This window comes from Oncorhynchus masou, chromosome 31 (genome assembly GCF_036934945.1).
Source record: "Oncorhynchus masou masou isolate Uvic2021 chromosome 31, UVic_Omas_1.1, whole genome shotgun sequence".
NCBI lineage: Eukaryota > Metazoa > Chordata > Actinopteri > Salmoniformes > Salmonidae > Oncorhynchus > Oncorhynchus masou.
Genome location: NC_088242.1, coordinates 25,884,782 through 25,904,241, shown reverse-complemented (window position 1 = coordinate 25,904,241; position 19,460 = coordinate 25,884,782). Strand labels below are relative to the sequence as shown.

At 41.6% G+C, this 19,460-nt stretch overlaps 3 protein-coding genes across 3 annotated transcripts; 1 reads left to right on the top strand and 2 right to left on the bottom strand.

The window, feature by feature from the left end:
* Positions 1–51: 51 nt before the first annotated feature.
* Positions 52–4,775, top strand: bricd5 (BRICHOS domain containing 5). The gene is made up of 6 exons (XM_064950491.1): positions 52–306; positions 936–1,067; positions 1,277–1,417; positions 1,594–1,701; positions 3,365–3,509; positions 4,258–4,775. The coding sequence occupies exons 1-6, from the start codon at positions 250–252 to the stop codon at positions 4,350–4,352; spliced, it is 678 nt and encodes a 225-aa protein (XP_064806563.1). The 5' UTR covers positions 52–249; the 3' UTR covers positions 4,353–4,775.
* Positions 4,776–4,890: 115 nt separating this feature from the next.
* mlst8 (MTOR associated protein, LST8 homolog (S. cerevisiae)) lies at positions 4,891–13,478 on the bottom strand. The gene is made up of 9 exons (XM_064950489.1): positions 13,368–13,478; positions 12,712–12,868; positions 12,374–12,425; positions 12,123–12,285; positions 11,952–12,027; positions 8,901–9,053; positions 6,121–6,245; positions 5,823–5,986; positions 4,891–5,437 (listed from the first exon to the last, which is right to left on the bottom strand). The coding sequence occupies exons 2-9, from the start codon at positions 12,844–12,846 to the stop codon at positions 5,319–5,321; spliced, it is 987 nt and encodes a 328-aa protein (XP_064806561.1). The 5' UTR covers positions 12,847–12,868; positions 13,368–13,478; the 3' UTR covers positions 4,891–5,318.
* Positions 13,479–14,377: 899 nt separating this feature from the next.
* On the bottom strand, positions 14,378–19,117 carry meiob (meiosis specific with OB-fold). Its single transcript, XM_064952764.1, is given in 11 exon segments — positions 14,378–14,420; positions 14,422–14,473; positions 14,646–14,741; positions 14,854–14,876; positions 14,878–14,905; positions 14,993–15,147; positions 15,279–15,425; positions 15,491–15,563; positions 15,703–15,852; positions 18,615–18,670; positions 19,044–19,117. Coding segments are annotated over 11 exon segments (897 nt in total).
* Positions 19,118–19,460: the final 343 nt, after the last annotated feature.

Below are 19,460 nucleotides of genomic sequence, written 5' to 3'. Positions count from 1 at the left end.
TCTCACCCCTTTGTCCATTGTCTAAGGTGAGGGTAGCCGGCCAAAGGGTTTGGACTGTCACGTGTGTGTCTGTGTGAGGGGGAGGTAGGCGAGGAGAGGGGGAGACAGGTCTACAGAGAGCGAGAGAGAGTTGGCCAGGTGTATCGCAGAGCGTCTCACTCGGTGCTGGTCATGACCGCAGCTCGATGCAGATAGGTGAGAGAAGAAGGGTGAAGTCGGAGTGAGAGAAGAGAAGTCACCGGACACAGGATGGTGAGGTGTTGGAAACGTTCAGAAACCACCGGGTTGGAGGATTCACAACGCATGGTAGGAGTGGGACTCATCTGTACCTTGCTCAGTGGTGGCTTAAAATATCTGTGGCAGGCAAAAGTTTTATTTTATTTTTTATTAGCCTCAATGATTTTGTTGCTCTTGGAAAAGTTATTTTCATACAGATAGAAAGACTAAGTTGTGGTAATGCTGTTTGTGCAACACTCACAGAGCAGGGTCCCCAACTGGTGGCTTTATTTGGCACCCCAAGTTTTCTGGTCAAAAAATACCAGGAAATCAGCTCCAAGTGATTGAAATTTTGGAAATCTTTTCCCAAGTTTTCCCAAGCATTATATAGAGAGAGACATGATTGTATACAAATGTAAGCAAGGTTTGAAATGATTATGTTTGAGATAAATATATCTGTTTGGGCTTGCTGTCAATTTGAAGTCTACAAATGATTTGTCATTATGTTCCGCCCCCCTGACTATTTGCTCAAGAAAACAATCCTCCCCAGGCTGAATCCGGTTGTTGATCACTGTCATAGGGTATAGTGTTCCATTCTATTTCAGTTTAACAAACTTCTTGAAGTCAACAATGTTGTCGAATCCAGAAACAGTCAGACACTCACCCAGACAAGTAGCTATGTAGATTGTGATAAGCTGTTGTTGTATATGTCTCCTCAGGACGAGGGTCCAACAGTGTCCTGCCAGTTCCCACACAAGGCATTCTGGGTGACCCTCAGTGCCACTCTCCTCCTGGTCATCATCGCCCTCGGTGTCAGGGGGCATCTATGGGTCAGACAGCTCGACGCACAGGTGGGAGACACAACTCTCACCTGATTCACCTGTCGGAACACGTTGCTTTGTATTTGGCATTAAAACTGTGAGGTGTTGTAGCCCAATCTAACGTAGATGCACACATGACTGTGGTTGATGTACAAAATATTCGCTCACACTTGTACAATCACAATGTTGATGATGAGTTTACATTGAGTAAACCTATCCCTCTACTGTGGTCCTTACAGGTTGTCAGAATCACAGTTCCGGATCTGACTGGAACCCTGATCAAACAATCAGCATTGGTGGACAAGCACAACGACCTGGTGACCTATTCTGTGACCTCACCGGCCAACCACACATCCACCGTGCTCTTTGACGTCAAACATGTAAGAAGCAGACCTGTTCAAAGTGTATTGAACTGAGGCAAGCTGCAGTGCACCTTTCTGTTTCCTTATTCCACATTGTTGCATTGTAAAGGCTGGTTGTCTAGAAACAGATTCCCATGCTAGAACTGATCTTCAATGGATGCTGAACTGACATTGTGTTATGTTTGTTTGTGCAGGGTTTGATATGTTACAAACCTATGAACCAGGAGAATTGCTACCTGAGTAAGATGGAGAAATCTGACTATGAAAACATGCAGTCCCTTCTCCAGCAGTCAATGCAAACGGTAAAGATGTTTCACCTTTCCAACATATAACAGTGTATGAAATGTACTATTTTGGATTTCACTTTATATGAGCCGGTTACCATGCGAAGGAAATATGTCACATAGGGACTTATTGGCATGGCAACAACTAAAGAGTACGCAGAAACACCCTACTGTGTCAGCCGGCTCTCAGTTGAGGGTGCCCTGTTACCTTACACTGTTGCTAATGTGTGAGTTGGCAGTGGGGGTGGATAATTGTAAGTGACTCATAGCTTAGTGCCATCTCTGTCTCACTCCATGGCCAGCCAGACCCTATTGGACTTAGGAGTGTTGATTTTAGCATCCCTCTCCCTGTCCAGAGAACGAGTGGGAGGTAATAGGCCGAACAAGGCCTTAAATGTTTATAGTGTAGTGTCTCTCCAGGACTGAATTCCTCAGGGCATCTGATCCTGCTAGACCTCTCTCTTCCCTGGATCCCCTTACAGGTTGGGACAGCAGTGAGGCTCAGATCTGCACAATGGCCACTCTGTCTGGGGACTACTGGGTTTGTTAAGGCTTCACTGGGCTGGAGAAAGTGGCGAGACTATGGTTGGTTAGCGAGGGAAGGGCCAGTCCTACAGTGGACATCTTTAATGAGGTGTGATTTTTTTGCTATGTTTGGTAAATGTCAATGGTCATTGCAGAATGGATGGGTTGCTTTTCTGCTGTAGTACTGTGTATCTACAGGGCCATGTCGATATCTACCAGTGTCCTTGCAGGGTATTTGTTAGTTATTTTATTTTGAGGCCCAATTAGCATTTTACTTTATGAGTCGATTACTTGCTCATATCAGATTGAATCATGGTTATCAGGGCCTAGGATAATTACTTTATTCATAAGAGCTGGTGTATGATTACTCATGTCATTAGTTAATTACCGGTTCATTACCCCACAGTTATGGGCCATTGTGCAGCTGGACTCATTCAATCATTAAGTGGTTGTGCAGACTTAAGTTGCATATAAACTCAAAAGAGAAATATGCCACGTATGCCAAAATCCCAAGTGTTTTATCCTTTTCTCATGCTATCTGATAGAAACATAGTCGTTTGTGTTTGTATTTGAGTTCTGACTCTCACGGTATTAAGTATCTCGTAGAACTATACTTCAGCACGAGAACCACCCACTGATTGTGGTCATTAAGTGTCTGATTTAATGGATAGACTTCATCCACATAGAAAAGGCTGGGCCTTTCTGAGAGCAAAATATCTGTTCTGCAGCATAATGCTCTTTAGAGTGGAGGGAATCGGACTGTTAAAGTGCCGTTATGCCTGAGCGAGCCTTCTAAGTGGTCCCTATCGGACTCATCACCAGTGTAAATGGTGCAATTACTAAATGGCTATTGTGCCAAATGAGAGAGACCAGAGTTCAGCTGAGAATGATGCAGGGTTGAGTGTATAACCTGGCATAGGCCACTGAAGTGATCTAATAGAGACACTGCTCTATAATGGCAGCTTGAGTTTCAGGTCTGCCAAAGCACACTGTTCTATCCTTATATATAATCTTAATTGACACAACTTGTATTTGTTGTTAGAAAAACCACTGAGGTGACCTCACAAGCAGTGCAATCATAATTCCTCTTTTGCTGTCCATTTAGCTTGCTCTCATCATTCATAATCCCGAGACAAATGTGTTCCTCTTCTGCTAGGAGGTGTTGTTGGGGAATGAGACCCAGAGGCAGACAGAGTTCCTGGGGGTGATGGGGGGCAGTCAGGTTGATGTGTCCACCCTGGAGGAGCCTCTACAGGCCCTGTGTCGACACAGCTCCATCCACTGGACCAGGAGACAAGACGGTGAGAGTAGCCTTCTTCACATTTATAGCTACATGCTAAATACACATTCACACAATGATGTACATGTATGTAACTGTGGACTGTTTTATTTTGAAGTGGGTCCAATTTTATATTAAATTCTGGGATAAGTCAATAGTCATATTTCATACAAAGGAAAGACCAGGGGCTCTTTTGTAAAACAAGTTCCTCAGACTGAGGGGGGGCTTGCTCCCTATGTCTTTGTGTTGGCAGCTCTTTCCAGAATAGGGCAGAGTGAGAAACATAATCCTAAACTACTGTGCTGTGTGACCTTTGCAGTGTCGCAGCAGTAAACTTAGACTGTTACTCAAGTAGTATTTTACTGGGTGACTTTTACTTGACATTTTCTGGTAAGTCATCTTTACTTTTACTCAAGTATGACAATGGAGTACTTCTTTCATCACTGCAAAACCCCAAAGTATGCAAGCCAACTACCATCTGTTAATGGAACCGTATTTCCAGTTTTACTCACTTGGGGATTCAGAGTAGCCATCAGTGCTCTCTGCTATAGTAAGGGTTAGATTTTGCACTAGTGATCTTCCTGCTACAGTTAGTTAGCATAATGCTAAACTGAAGTGCTATGTGACCTTTGCAGTGTGCCAGAAGTAAAATAAGAAGCACAACCTTTAGGCTGAACTCACTGCTATTTTTACTTTACGCCACTTGGGTTTTGTTGGTCTTCGCTACCAAACTGCCTGTTTAGTAACAAACCCTCTCTCTCTCTCTGAAGGTCCAGGTAAACAGCGTCTGGTCTACTTCTGTATTGACATCTGCTTCCCTAGTAACATCTGTGTGTCTGTCTGCTTCTACTACCTGCCGGAGTGACCTGCCATCATCCACTCTCAGGCAGCACATACCAACGCTGATCAGGGAAACAAAGTGATCCTTCTCATCCCTGCTAAGTCGCCGGCTGCAAAAAAAAAACCCATTTGAATACAACTGGGGAACAGCAGCCAGCTTTGACTCAATACTGCAGCTACCTTAGTCCCTTCTAAGCTTTCGCCCCAGTCCTTTCCATTCCGAGGGAAGGAAACAAGCTGTCAAGTTTATCTGCAGACTCCCCTCGTCACCCTCCCTTCATGTTTAATACCTTCCCTTGTGGCAGTTTGAGAGTATAAGAGTCTTTTTTTTGTGTTTGTTATTTCCTGTACTGCAACCCACAGCAGATGAGTCATTGTGTGTGTAACCATTCCTGTTTATTGGATTGTGTTAAAATGACTTGATCCCTCCAATAAAGAACAGTTGTGTAAAATATGGATTGGAAATAGAATCTTTCCAACACTTCAGACTAAAAAACAAAGCCTTTGTGGTAGTTCCTGTTATGATGTATTAAACAGAGAATCAAGACAAAAGCACCACAGAGTAAATGTTACACACCAGTTAGTCTTTACTGGAATTCATCATATCCTGTACAGTCACACATTGGGACTCAGTCCACATTACAAATATCCATCAGTTTTTCAAAGACCTCACATTTGAGACTTTTCACCTTTGATTAAGCTATTGAACCCATATACATGAATCTAGCTATGGCCCAGAGTTTTTCATGGTAAGCGAACTCCTCGCCCAAGCTATAAGACACAAACAAGCCCATAGACCTCCTTGTATCCCCAATCTGTCGAAATGTGGTCCTTATGAGAAATATAAAAACAGCCCTCTCTTATCCTGATAAATCAAAAGCTTTTGTGGAAGCAGACAGACGGGTGTGTGGATATAGATATATATACAGTCACAGAGCGTCGCTGTAGTGTAGCTCCTTCTCATCCACTGGAGTCCACTGCTGCTGTCTCCTCAGCCAAGCACGCTGTCGTTAAAGGCCAGACACACCACAGCTTTCTGATGGCCACTGTACTCCCTCTTGATCTCACCAGTCTCCACACACCACAGCCGTGCCAGGTTGTCAGAGGAGGCTGGAAGGAAATTCATCACATTTACTGATTGATTCGTTGGAGCACAAGTCAGAACTGCCCAAAAGTGAGTTAACTAAATCATCACAATCTAGCCACACTAGAAAGGACGGAAGTACGTCACTTTCCAACAGCAAAAACTATCCCTTACCCTAGATCAGGGCTCTCCAACCCTGTTCCTGGAGAGCTACCCTAAGTTGATGCTCAAACCCCAGTTGTAACTAAACTGATCAGCTTATCAACCAGCTAATTGTTAGAATCGGGTGCGCTAGATTAGGGTTGGAGTGAAAACCTACAGGAACAGAGCTAGATAAAGTGTAAATACACATGAATCATTGAATTGTTATCGTGCATAATAAAACACACTGGGAAGAAATATAACACTGACCTGTTACAATGTACTGTGAGTCTCCAGAGAAGGCACAGTCCCACATCCAACCTCGGGACGTCTCTCCAGGGTTATTACTCTTGATGCTCAGCTCCGTCATCAGAGAAAAGTTAGATGTTCTCCAGATCTTACACGTCTGGTCCGCTGAGCAGGTCGCCAGCAGACTGTGGAGAAAAGACACAGTTAAGTCACATATACAGTAACTATACAAGACATGCAATCAAAGCCTTCTACTTCTAAATAGTTAATGTTGGATTATGCACACATTCCTTTAAAAAAATGTGTGTGGTGTACTCACGTGGAATCAGGACTAAATTTGCAGCGGAGGGAGTAGCGCTTATGAGCGGGGATCTTGGTTTTGGGGATGAGCTGTGTCACCTCGTCACCCATCCCTCCTGCCAGGTTCCACACGTAACAGTTTCCCTGTGAGAGATGGACAGTGATCACAATTTAAACTCAAATTAGCACTTTTTTTTTATTGGTAAATTATTCTGAACAAAAATATAAACGTAACATGTAAAGTGTTGGTCCCATGTTTCATGCGCTGAAATAAAAAAATATTCCAGAAATGTTCCATGTTCCGTAAGCACAAAAAGCTTATTTCTCTCAAATTTTGTGCACAAATTTGTTTACATCCCTGTTAGTGAGCATTTCTCGTTTGCCAAGATAATCCATCCGCCTGACAGGTGTGGCATATCAAGAAGCTGATTAAAACCTCTACAGGATCTGTGTCCCCCCTGCGGGATGGTTGAGCTAACGTGCGCTAATGTGATTAGCATGAGGTTGTAAGTAACAAGAACATAGACATATCTGATATGGGCAGAAAGCTAAAATTCGTGTTAATCTAACTGCACTGTCCAATTTACAGTAGCTATTACAGTGAAATAATACAATGCTATTGTTTGAGTGTGCATAGTTATGAACTTGAAAATGTATTAATAAACCAATTAGGCACATTTGGGCAGTCTTGATACAACATTTTGAACAGAAATGCAATTGTTCATTGGATCAGTCTACAACTTTGCACATACACCGCTGCTATCTAGTGGCCAAAATCTAAATTGCACCTAGATTACTAAATCATCTATTGGCCTCTCGCATTTCAAAGATGGAAGAAAAATACGAGCTAACAGATTTAATGTGTTATATTCTCCTACATTAATTTCAAATTTCTACAAACTTCAAAGTGTTTCCTTTCAAATGGTCAAAAATATGCATATCCTTGACTTAGGTCCTGAGCTACAGGCAGTTAGATTTGGGTCCGATCCTTATTAAACAGCATGATCATTACATAGATGCACATTGTGCTGAGGACAATAAAAGGCCACTCTAAAATGTGCAGTTATGTCACACAACGCCACAAATTGGCATGCTGACTGCAGGAATGTCCACCGGAGCCATTGCCAGAGAATTTAATATTAATTTCTTTACCATAAGCTGCCTCCTAAGTCATTTTAGAAAATGTGGCAGTATGTCCGAATGGCCTCACAACCGCAGACCATGTGTAACCACCTGCAGGATTGTCTGAGACCAGCCACCCAGAGAGCTGATGAAACTGAGGAGTATTTTGGTCTGTAATAAAGCCCATGTGAGGAAAAACGTATTCCGATTGGCTGGGCCTGGCTCTCCAGTGGGTGGGCCTATGCCTTCCCAGGCCCATTCATGTCTGGGGCGGCAGGGTAGCCGAGTGGTTAGAGCGTTGGACTAGTAACCGGAAGGTTGTAAGTTTAAATCCCCGAGCTGACAAGGTACAAATCTGTCGTTCTGCCCCTGAACAGGCAGTTAACCCGCTGTTCCTAGGCCGTCATTGAAAATAATAATTTGTTCTTAACTGCCTTGCCTAGTTAAATAAAAAGTAAAATAAAAAATAAATGCCTGTGCCCCTGCCCAGTCAAGTGAAATCCATAGATTAGGGCCTAATGTATTTATTTCAATTGACTGATTTCCTTCTATGAACTGTAACGCAGTAAAATCTTTGAAATTGTTGCATTTATATTTTTGTTCAGTATAGTTTAGCAGCCAGCTATCTAAACTTATCATGGTCGAAATGTTTAGAATTGTACAAAATTAGCTCTAAAACAGCTAATTTTCCTCTCTGACCAATTGCAAAATTAACAGAATTGAATGAAATTAGTTAGAAAATGGCTAAATCTTCTCTCAGCCCCATGGCAAAATGTGTAGAATTGCAGCAAACGTGCTTTAAAACATTTGCTCTACACCCCATGGAAAAATGTGTCGTATTAGACAAAATTAACTCTAAAACAGGGATGGGCAACCGGCCATTCTTGAAGGTCCTCAGTAGGGGTTTCAACTTACTGTTTCGAGTTAAAATAGAGACTACAGAAAGTGACATTTCAAATATGTGCCTCTTGTTATGTCAGTCAGGTAACTTTTTTAGATTGCCAAGCTAGCTGGCGCTAAACTATCTAAACTTGTTATCAATGTCGAATTACCGGCTGGGGGCCCCCCGTTGATTTGGTTATGGAGTCTCACTCAGATATAATATACTTTGATTTGTTAAAACAAACAATTTTTATTTGCTTATTTGAGTTATTCTTGCCATAATATGGACTTGGTCTGTCTTCTGTATACCAGCCCTACCTTGTCACAACACAACGTTTGGCTCAAACACATTAGGAAGGAAATAAATTCCACAAATTAACTATTAATAAGGCACACCTGTTAATTGAAATACATTCCAGGTGACTACCTCATGAAGCTGGTTGAGAGAATGCCAAGCGTGTGCAAAGCTGTCATCAAGGCAAAGGGTGGCTTCTTACAAAATATATTTTGATTTGTTTAACACTTTTTTTGGTTACTACATGATTCCATGTGTAATTTCATAGTTCTGATGTCTTCACTATTATTCTACAATTTAGAAAATAGTAAAGATAAAGAAAAACCCTTGAATGAGTAGGTGTGTCCAAACTTTTGACTGGCACTATAGTTGCACAGACCCGTGAGAAACTGTAGCACCTCATGACGAGTTCAGATGTTTTCTGGCCCCAACCTCATCAAAGTTGCCCATCCCTGTACTAGTGTCCAGTATAACAAAATTATATTTTTCAGCATACTTACCGAGCTATTGACTGCTGCCATGTAGCTGGCGTCTGGGTCAATGTGGACTGAGTTGATGGACACTTCTGGTTCAGGAATAAGCTGCTCGTTGTGATCGGTCTTCAGATCCCAGATATGGATCACACCGCTCTGGTCCCCCACGATCAATTCAGCCTGGAAAATACACAAGCCTGATTGAGAATCAATTAGATACAATAAGCAGAATTTTAAAAAAGGGTCAATATGCAGTTGCTACATACATTTTTGGACGTATAAGTTAATTATATGTACCCATGAGCTAAGTTCAACTTCCATACCCCATCAAAACCCCAAATAAGCTTGTTTTACTATGTCTGTAAACAAAGTAAATGTAAACAAACACTGTAGACCATCAGAACATGGCTAAAACTATAATTTTGTTATCATGGATAGTCAGTCCTTGCATTCATAGCTCTGTCCATGAATTTGAGAGTGGTTACATTTCTCCAGCCCAATCCCTCAGCTATTTACCGAAACAGTGGCAGGGACCAGCTGGCTGGATTATTTACGGACATATTCAATCTCTCCCTATCCCAGTCTGCTGTTCCCATTTGCTTCAAGATGTCCACCATTGTTCCTGTATCCAGGAAAGCAAAGGTAACTGAACTAAATGACTATCGCCTCATAGCACTCACTACTGTCATCATGAAGTGCTTTGAGAGGCTAGTTAAGGATCATATCACCTCTACCTTACCTGACATCCTAGACCCACTTCAATTTTCTTACCGCCCCAATAGATCCACAGACGATGCAATCGCCATCGCACTGCACACTGCCCTATCCCATCTGGATAAAAGGAATACATATATAAGAATCCTGTTCATTGACTATAGCTCAGCCTTCAACACCATAGTACCCTCCAAGCTCATCATTAAGCTCGAGGCCCTAAGTCTGAACTGTGCAACTGGATCCTGGACTTCCTGATGGGCCGCCCCCAGGTGGTGAAGGTAGTAAACAACACCTGCACTTCGCAGATCCTCAACACAGGGACCCCACAAGGGTGCATGCTCAGCCCCTTCCTGTACTCCCTGTTCACCCATGACCGCGTGACCACGCACTCCAACATCAAGCTCAGAAGACACAACAGTAGTAGACCTGATTACAGACAATGACAAGACAGCCTACAGGGAGGAGGTGAGGGCCCTGGCGGATTGGTGCCAGGAAAAAAATATCAACATCAACAAAACGAAGGAGCTGATTGTGGACTTCAGGATACAGCAGAAGGAGCACACTCACATCTACATTGATGGGACCGCAGAGGAGAAGGTGAAAAGCTTCAAGTCCCTCAGCGTACACATCACTGACAAACTGAAATGGTCCACACAGACAGTGTGGGGTACAAGGCGTAATAGCGCCTCTTCAACCTAAGGAGACTGAAGAAATTCGGATTGACCCCTAAGACCCTCAAACTTCACAACGCAACATCGGGGGCACTTGTCTGCCCTCCAGGACACCTACAGCACCCAATGTCACAGGAAGGCCCAAAAGAACATCAAGTACATCAACCACCCGAGGCACAGCCTGTTCACCCCGCTATCATCCAGAAGGTGAGGTCATTGCAGGTACATCAAAGCTGGCACCGAGAGACTGAAAAACAGCTTCTATCTCAAGGCCATGAGACTGTTAAATAGCCATCACTAGCCAGCTACCACCCCGTTACTCAACCCTGCACCTTAGCGGCTGCTGTCCTATATACATAGACTTGGAATCACTGGCCACTTTAATAATGGAACACTAGTCACTTTAATAATGTTTACATACTGCTTTATTCTACTGTATTATAGTCAATGCCACTCAGTCATTGCTCGTCCTAATATTTATGTATCTTTTTTAATTTTACCCCCTTTTTCGTGGTATCCATTTGTTAGTAGTTACTATCTTGTCTCATCGCTACAACTCCCGTACGGGCTCGGGAGAGACGAAGGACGAGAGCCATCCGTCCTCCAAAACACAACCCAACCAAGCCGCACTGCTTCTTAAAACAGCGCGCATCCAACCCGGAAGCCAGCTGCACCAATGTGTCAGAGGAAACACTGTGCACCGAGCGACCTGGTCAGCGTGCACTGCACCCGGCCCGCCTCAGGAGTCGCTAGTGCGCGATGAGACAAGGATATCCCTACTGGCCAAACCCTCCCTAACCCGGACGGCGCTAGGCCAATTATGCGTCGCCCCATGGACCTCCCAGTCGCGGCTAGCTGCGACAGAGCCTGGGCCCGAACCCAGAGTCTCTGGTGGCACAGCTAGCACTGCGATGCAGTACCTTAGACCACTGCATCACCCGGGAGGCCTAATATTTATGTTTCTTAATTCCATTCTTTTAGATGTGTGTATTGTTATATACTACAGCACTGTTGGAGCTAAGAACACAAGCATTACGCTACACACGCAATAATATCACCATGTGACCAATAACGTTTGATTTGAGTACGCTTTGTTTTTGTTTCAACTGCTGATTGCCGCTTTAAAGAAGGCAAGGATTAACCTAGGTGTTTATCAACAGTTACAGTACAACCACAGAGTTTCTGAACTCAGAGGCGCAACATTGCAATACTTCCGGGAACACTTGCGAAAAAAACCAGGCTGGGGTTTGAGAAGTCAATGTTGTTCATCTTCTCAAAATCTAAAGGGGCAACCTAGATTTTAGCCAATGTCTTAAGTAATTGAACAGGTTACTACGCCAACCTCATGAAAGTGACAAAGATAACTAAGATAACTAAGATTGACTAAGATTTTAATTTTCGTCAAAACAACTTTTATATCGAAGGAGTTCCTTTGATTTGACGGCCTCCACATGCGCAGTTCGGCGCGAGACGACAGTTAGACCCAATGACGTGTTTCTACGCATGAGCCTAGCTAACCAACGTCGCTATGACTTCGCCTACACTTGTGATCATGGATTTATTTTGGAGAAGCAGTTTTAGCCTACCTTCATACTGTATCGTCTTTGATACAACTCAGACAGTACTGTATCAGTCACAGTGCTCCCTCTAGTGGTGGCATATTTCATTAATCACTTTTGAGACACTGACTTACCTGGTTGGGATGAAGACATACACAGTTGATGGGAGCATTGACCTGAAAGATCCTCTGACATTGCAGGTTCCTTGACCTAGGACCAGAGAAAATATGTAGCTTGGTGAGAATTCCATAGCAGGCAGGCAGAAACACAGCAGGAAGCGACAGTCGCCATATTATCAAGAGTACCTCAGGTCCCAGATGCGAGCCATGCAGTCCTCTCCTCCTGTGTACATCCAGCGGCCGTCCTCATGGAAGCCCACTGACGTAATGTTCTTACTGACGCCATCATAGTTTATGACCGGGTTTGGGTTGTTGGAATTTAGATCATACATACGAATGTGTTGATAACCTTTGGAATAGAAGAAAAGATACACAGTCAAGTACCATGTTAATGATCATGATGAGTATGGGTGTGAATATCTTATTTCTGCACAAACCTGCAGCAGCAATCATACTTCTGTCGGGAGTAACTTCGAGGGAGTTCACTTGCTGAAAGTATTGGTTAAGAAAATAATTAAAGGCAGCTAAGCTATAATGATTGTGCAATAACAGCCTTAAGATCAAAATACTATTTTTGTTTGAAAATATGTTATCAACATATAGTGCTCACTAGGGGATGTTGTTTTTTAAGAAAATATCTCTAATCAAGGAGTTGGAGCCTTTCTAAGTTGTTACAACCAACAATGACATGGGATCTTGAAACGAAATAAAGGCAAAACTAGCAAGCAATATTTCTCTTGATAGATTTGTGTGAAGCAGGCAAAGGTAAGGATACAGAATCCTGGTGTTGGACTGTCCTGGTGCATATGCCGCTGTGGGCCTGCCAGAACCGCACTGTGTGGTCATATCCAGCAGTGGCCAGAATCACCGGGTCACTCCCCACTGTCCCCTGACCCTGGTTCACGTTCATGTTCGAGTGCTGTATGTTGTCACTGCAAAACGAGCCGTAAAACAGTGTCAAATATTAGAGGCATTGAAGAGCAATAACGTCAGTCAGTAATAATGCCAGTGAACAATAACTTTGTCACTGTTACTTAGCTATCAAGTTTTTCTGACAGCACGTCAACAACTTGCCAGACGTAAGCCGAGCTATCCTTTAGTAGCTCTGGTCCATGCGCATGATATGGTGTCAACCAGAGCTACATTTAGTGTTTCTCAAGCACAGTAGTAACATTTTTACTTTGGTGAGTTTCTAAAATATATTAAAGTCAGTAATTTAAAAAATATTCAAACCTCTATGAAATAATCAATTTAACGTGCCAGAGAGCAAGGGCAACTCGTATTGTCATCGCGCGATGGACAAGAGCAAAGTTATCTAGCTATGCTAGCTAGTCGCCTTGTCTATTTAGTTTGTTAAACCATTTGGTGACATGGTTGACATCTAAACAAATCGTGTGCAAATGGCACTAGCTATGAAAAATATTATCTTACCTCCAAGATATGTAATATTTTTAATGACAAAAGTGATGTGAAAGCTGTAAATAGCCTTGCTTATGTTTTTTTTCCGGAAATACTGTAGGGCGTCTGACTAATAGTTCCCTCACTACAATAAGTACTTTACGCTAGGTTCCGGGATCAAATTATATTGGTTCCGGTTAGCTTCTTCCTTTACTGGCTTATTACCACCGCCTACTGGCTTCATATACGAAAATGTGTCTGATAGCTAGGTAGTTCGATATCTTAAAAAAAAAAAAATGTTTTAAGTAACAATATAATATAGACAAAGGGTGCGTTCGTAAATTCAATCTGGAGTGCCAGAGTCCGCGTTTGTAAATTCAGAGTCACATTGGACGCTCTGACAGAGGAGTAGGGTCAATGTAAATATATAATTTAATCGTATTATTATATGTAGAAGAAAGCAATGGGCTAGAAGCCTACATAACCAACCCATAAAGTAAAATGTAACATCCATATGGCCTGCTATATAAACATTAACAATGATTTATCCTGCAATAGATGTGGTTCAATTGGTAACATACATTTTTGTCTTATTCTAATGCCTCTTAAGGGGAAAGTAATCTAAAAGTAACTGAATTCATCAGATTACATTACTTAGTTTGGTTAATCCAAAAGTTGTTACTGATTACAATTTTGAACAGGTAACTAGTAACAGATTACATTTAGAAAGTAACCTACCCAACCCTGCCTAGATGTACATATTACCTAAATTACCTCAACTACCTTGTACCCCTGGACATTGACTTGGTACTGACTCCTGTATATAGCCTCATTATTGTTATTTTAATGTATTACTATTTCCGATACATTTTTGATCTTATTTCCTTGTTTTTTTTACTCTGCATTGTTGCGAAAGGACTCCTAAGTAAGCATTTCACAGTGAATTCTACACCTGTTGTATTCGGCGCATGTAATAAAATGTGATCATAAAATCATGATTGCAAAGTCTCAAATGTAGGATAATACTAATACAGTCATAGTTGTTACATACCAGGCACATCTCCAGACCTGTCATCCTCATCCAAAAGATTCAGAGACCTCGTTGGCATAGCTGAACAGAAGGCTGGCTTCCTTCGTATCTTATGTATCTCAAACATAATCACATTAATTACAGTATTAGGTACTGTATTAAATGAATAATGTGAACATTAAAATATGCTCTTAAAAAAACAATTATCTGCTGTTTCTCAATGCAGAAAAGGCACGTGTTGTAAACAGATATGATCAGTCCAGATGAAGTGATATCCTTACCCGGGTTGACAGTGATTATGGCTTTAGAATTGACTGTAGCTGTCATGCAGTTCCGGAAGCTGTCAAAACCAATCCTGGTATCCGAGATAAAGAGCACTTGGAAGTACAGAGAAAAGTCTAATTCAGTCCAAAACCTTTTAAACAAACACAAAACTCACACATTTCCATTGAACAAGTAACAGAGAATAAGAGCCCACTGTATACCAACCTGTTTCTCTTGGTATCAGTCTAAACTAGCTGAATCGCCTCTCTGTCCCAGCCGTGTGATACAGAGGTTGTTATGGTTACTCAGGGGAGAGGATGGGGATATTGAAGAAGGGGTACAGTGGTACATCTTAGTTCCTATCATACTAAGGGAAAAGATGTGACAGAATCATCAAAAAGCTTCCCTTCCAGCCTCTGCCCTTTGTGTCCATCGGCTGTGGTGAAATACTTTGGCTCTGCAATCTAGAGGGCAGAAATAGTGGTTTGGAAAATATTTACAACACTTCTCTTTTTCTTGCTGAATGCTTTTAGTGTTTCTATTACATATGGTACTTATACTGCTGGACATGTGATGACAGGGCCTACACAACCCTACCAGATAGTACCCTACTCAAGACCTACTTTACTCGATGCACTCTCAGATCTTACCGACTAAACGGCAGCAAGTATGTCAATGACAAGTCCCTGGAGTTCTTCACAGGCAGGTGGAACAGAGGCAGTGTTCTGTTTGTCATTTCTATGTCAGAGCATATTGATAGCTGGGAGTGAGCTTCACTTACCAGCAACCTGTAGAAGCTGAGACAGAGAAATTGGTTTTGTTACTTATATTACTTCGAGTATAGTAATGTTTACTACAGTGCCTGGGAGTTGAGGGGCAGAATCTGTCCTCTTTCTCAGGATCTTTGGTAGCAACTAAAGGATTTTCCATAATAACTTAAGGGGGATCAAATACAGATAAATTATTGTAATTATAAATGTCTTAGAAATATCATAAAGATTGACAAAATGTATTTGTACATGATCTATAATCTATCTTCATAGCGATATAATTGAATTGAATGTATAATCTCACCACAGTCTCCTACGCTGAAAGTGTTAGACAGTCCATTGATGTATTCATCATTGCCCCACAAGGAGACATTAATTAAATAGTCTGGCGAGTCCTTGATTGTGAAGACAAAAGTTAATCTGTCAAAACCAGTGGCGATTTTAGCATGTAGGTCTTGGTGGGGGGAAAGTGGGATGCATGCCAGCAAAGCCACCACATAACACTAAACAATACATTCATTCTGCCCTAACAAGCAAAAAGGCAGTAACTGCTCATTTGGTCAAAAAATAGTTTTTGGCATTTTTTGCTACATTAAATACATGCTTAATCACGTGGACAAGTATCCTGCCTCTATTGTATTGTGTTTTGGAGAAAATGGGGGTCATGTTAGTAGTAACTGCATAAAGCTACTGTGAAACCAAGGTAAATAAAAGCATTTTTTCTCAGTTCCACGTTATGAGCAGTTACTGCCTTTTTGTTTGGTAGTACAGAATTGCACTAGAACGGTGACAAACGGTGCCCACAAAATGTTAGGGCCTATATAAAGCTGTCCCAACAGCAGTCCCAAAATCTTACCACTGCTACACCTGGCTATCAGCAGAGTCTTGTAAGGTAGCGAAATAGTTCATTCAGCCTCATTTACTGCCTTTAAAAAAACATAGCTAATATGGCTGAGATGCTTAATGAAATGTGGTTTCTAATGACAATTGAGATGTTCAAACTATGGCATAAGGGGACAACAAGTGGATAAGAGCTAGGACAGACGTAGTCAATATAACTATTTGTTTAGATCTTTTGAAATGTGTAGCGTGTAACACCCTGATCTGTTTCCTCTTTAAACCTGTGTTTTGTGTCTGTCTGTGCCAGTTTGTCTTGAATGTTCCAAGTCAACCAGTGTGTTTTTCCCTGTGCGCCCGCCTGTTCTATTCTCTTTTGCTAGTCATCCCGGTTTTGACTCTGTACCCGCCTGGACTCTGTACCCGCCTGCCTGACCATTCTGCCTGCCCTGACCTCGAGCCTGCCTGCCACACTGTACCTCCTGTACTCTGAACCAGTTTTGACCTTTTGCCTGTCCATTACCATTCTCTTGCCTACTCCTTTTGGATTATTAATAAATATCAAAGACTCAAACCATCTGTCTCCTGTATCTGCATCTTGGTCTCACATTGTGCCCTTATAAGCGACAGAATTCAGAACTGTGAGTCATTCTTAGTGTTCTCCCTGTACACCAAGTCCAAACCATAGGATAAATAAAGGGGCATATACGCAGACAATGAAAGCTCTTACAATATCATATGATTACTTTTCACTAAAACAGGCCATAGGCTAGATGCGCACCACCAAGTCAAAACAGTAGTTAAAATTAAGATGGTAAATATACCAAATTATTAGGGTGAGGCACATGGGCTACTAACATCTTACTACACAACATACACTTAGTATTACTTTCTTAGCTTTAGTATACATATCTCCCTGGCATATTGCATCATTTATGCAGCAGCATACAATACAAGTGCTGTGCTCACTTGAACAGGAAGGTGGCGCAGCGGTCCTGCCAGGCCAAATTATTTCATCAAAGTCTGACATTCTCTGGATTTATGGTGCTTTCAAAACAACTGGGAACTCGGAAAGAAAACAAGGTTGAATCATGATGACGTCATTGATCTTCAGGTTGTAGCTCTAGAAAGAGGCTGGATTTACATTCTGAGTTGGATGATCGTTCAAAGCGTATTTTCCCAGTCGTACTTTGTTTATTCCCGACTTCCCAGTTGTCTTGAACTCACTGAAGTAAAGTTTACAGTTTACAGTTGTTATGAGCGTGGCACAAATCATGCTTCATTGACAGCATGACCAATGTTGAATGTTTATAATTTTAAACTTGGAAAAGAGCCCCTTAATCTCAGATTTGGGACCACATAGCCACTGTCACTGATTCCTTCCTAACCACTCACTGTTGAATTTGCGATTTCCAACTTGTTGTGTAATGTTAATGTCCAATGGACGATGAGTACCGCTACGTTTTATCTTTAATTTCTCTTCATTATTTCTCTTCATATGACAAGGATTGAAAAGAATTTGCTAGTTGATTGTCGATTTGATTCATGATGATGACTGCTAGCTAAGATTTTGAAAGTAGGATTTTTACATGATCAATCAAAGCTACTGTACATATAATGTGATTTGATGTCATTTTATCTGTGGCCAATGATCTTGAGCCTTCTTGGATGGGCACTTCTAATGTAACTCTATGACAGCACCAAAGGGCTAGAATTTTTTAGGTCTACCCTTAGACTTGGTGGTGACGTAGTGTCCCCATGAGTGACAGAACACGAAGCCAATCATGGCGCAATGCTTCGTATTTTCTGCTGGCTTGCCCCACCACCACAGAAAGCACTGAGCTAGGCTGAAACACCTGCATTTTGGAGCTGACTTACTTAAGAAAACAAAAAGAGACCATGTTCGTATGCGGCTTTATTAACTCAATTTAAAATATATATTTTTTTACGTTGTTTGCAAATTGATATGTGACACGTATTAATGGCAAAATAACATGAAAAACAGGCAAGCCCCGCCAAAAATAAATATCTATTTTTATTAATTTTTTTACTAAAAATGTTGGGCTTTGCCTCACCTGCCATGAATGACGGATCGCCACTGGTCAAAACCAAAACCTGAAATGATGAGAAAGGAGAGAGTTCAGTTTAGAAACCTGCCAGAAGAGGATACCAGTGAGCAAGTAATAAACTTGAGCACAGTAGACTACAGTGCAGGCATGCCTTGGAGAAAGTCTATGCTTAGGGAGGACAGACAGAGTCAAGAGGCCTCAATGTATTTGATACCAATCATGAATACTTGAAAATGTATATAGACTATTAGATCCCAGTATTCCCCAGTATTAAATTATGGGGTAAATATAATGAAATTGAATCCTCAACTTTTCCTGTCGGGATGGCTTTTGATATCAGTTTTCCCAATGATGACTCCAGCCATGCTCTGAAAAACACAATAGATATTTCAACATTTTGTAGGCTTTAAAATATTTAGCCAAATCAATACAACAGTAACAATTCAAAATGATTAGTTTATTTCACCTCAGGGTATTGATTTTTTTATGACAATGAGTCCACACAACTTAGGCTACTGTATCAATTGTATCATATCACATTAATTTTTTAATTTGACTAGGCAAGTCAGTTAAGAACAAATTCTTATTTACCATGACAGCCTAGGAACAGTGGGTTAACTGCCTTGTTCAGGGGCAGAATGACAGATTTTTATCTTGGGGATTTTTTTCAGTTTGGGGATTCAATCGAGCAACCTTTCGGTTACTGGCCCAATGCTCTAACCACCAGGTGACCTGCCACCTGAAACTATGTCTTGTGTTTTGATGTAAGTCAGAAATGGCAACAAAGTACTGAGCTTGCCCGTTGTATGCCATTTAAAACATTTGTATCCTGTTCTAAGGTGGAGAAGCTGCTGAAATAAGATGAAAGGAAAACACACCTGTCTGATATCCAACATGTGTGAGTTAGTAAATAATTACTGGAAAATGTGACATTATTGGCCAAGCTAGCTAACTGCTCTGGCAACTGCTTCCTGCCAGATTACCTACCACGACTCACCTTTGCAGGCTAAAAGCCAGGTAAGGCAAACATTGTCTTGAAGATCAATGAACAAACGTCAAATGTCAAATAAACTCAGCAAAAAAAGAAATGTCCTCTCACTGTCAACTGCATTTATTTTCAGCAAACTTAACATGTGTAAATATTTGTATGAACGTA

What these genes read in the sequence shown, in the direction of transcription:
- mlst8 (XM_064950489.1), bottom strand. Translation starts at nt 12,846, where the DNA reads ATGAACGTGAACCAGGGTCAGGGGACAGTGGGGAGTGACCCGGTGATT. An exon ending in TGGCAGCAGTCAATAGCTCG is followed by an intron (nt 6,246 to 8,900) that starts GTAAGTATGCTG and finishes CATCTCTCACAG; the next exon opens with GGAAACTGTTACGTGTGGAA. An exon ending in CTCACAGTACATTGTAACAG is followed by an intron (nt 5,438 to 5,822) that starts GTCAGTGTTATA and finishes ATTTCCTTCCAG; the next exon opens with CCTCCTCTGACAACCTGGCA.
- bricd5 (XM_064950491.1), top strand. Translation starts at nt 250, where the DNA reads ATGGTGAGGTGTTGGAAACGTTCAGAAACCACCGGGTTGGAGGATTCA. An exon ending in TCAGACAGCTCGACGCACAG is followed by an intron (nt 1,068 to 1,276) that starts GTGGGAGACACA and finishes TGGTCCTTACAG; the next exon opens with GTTGTCAGAATCACAGTTCC. An exon ending in TGCTCTTTGACGTCAAACAT is followed by an intron (nt 1,418 to 1,593) that starts GTAAGAAGCAGA and finishes TTGTTTGTGCAG; the next exon opens with GGTTTGATATGTTACAAACC.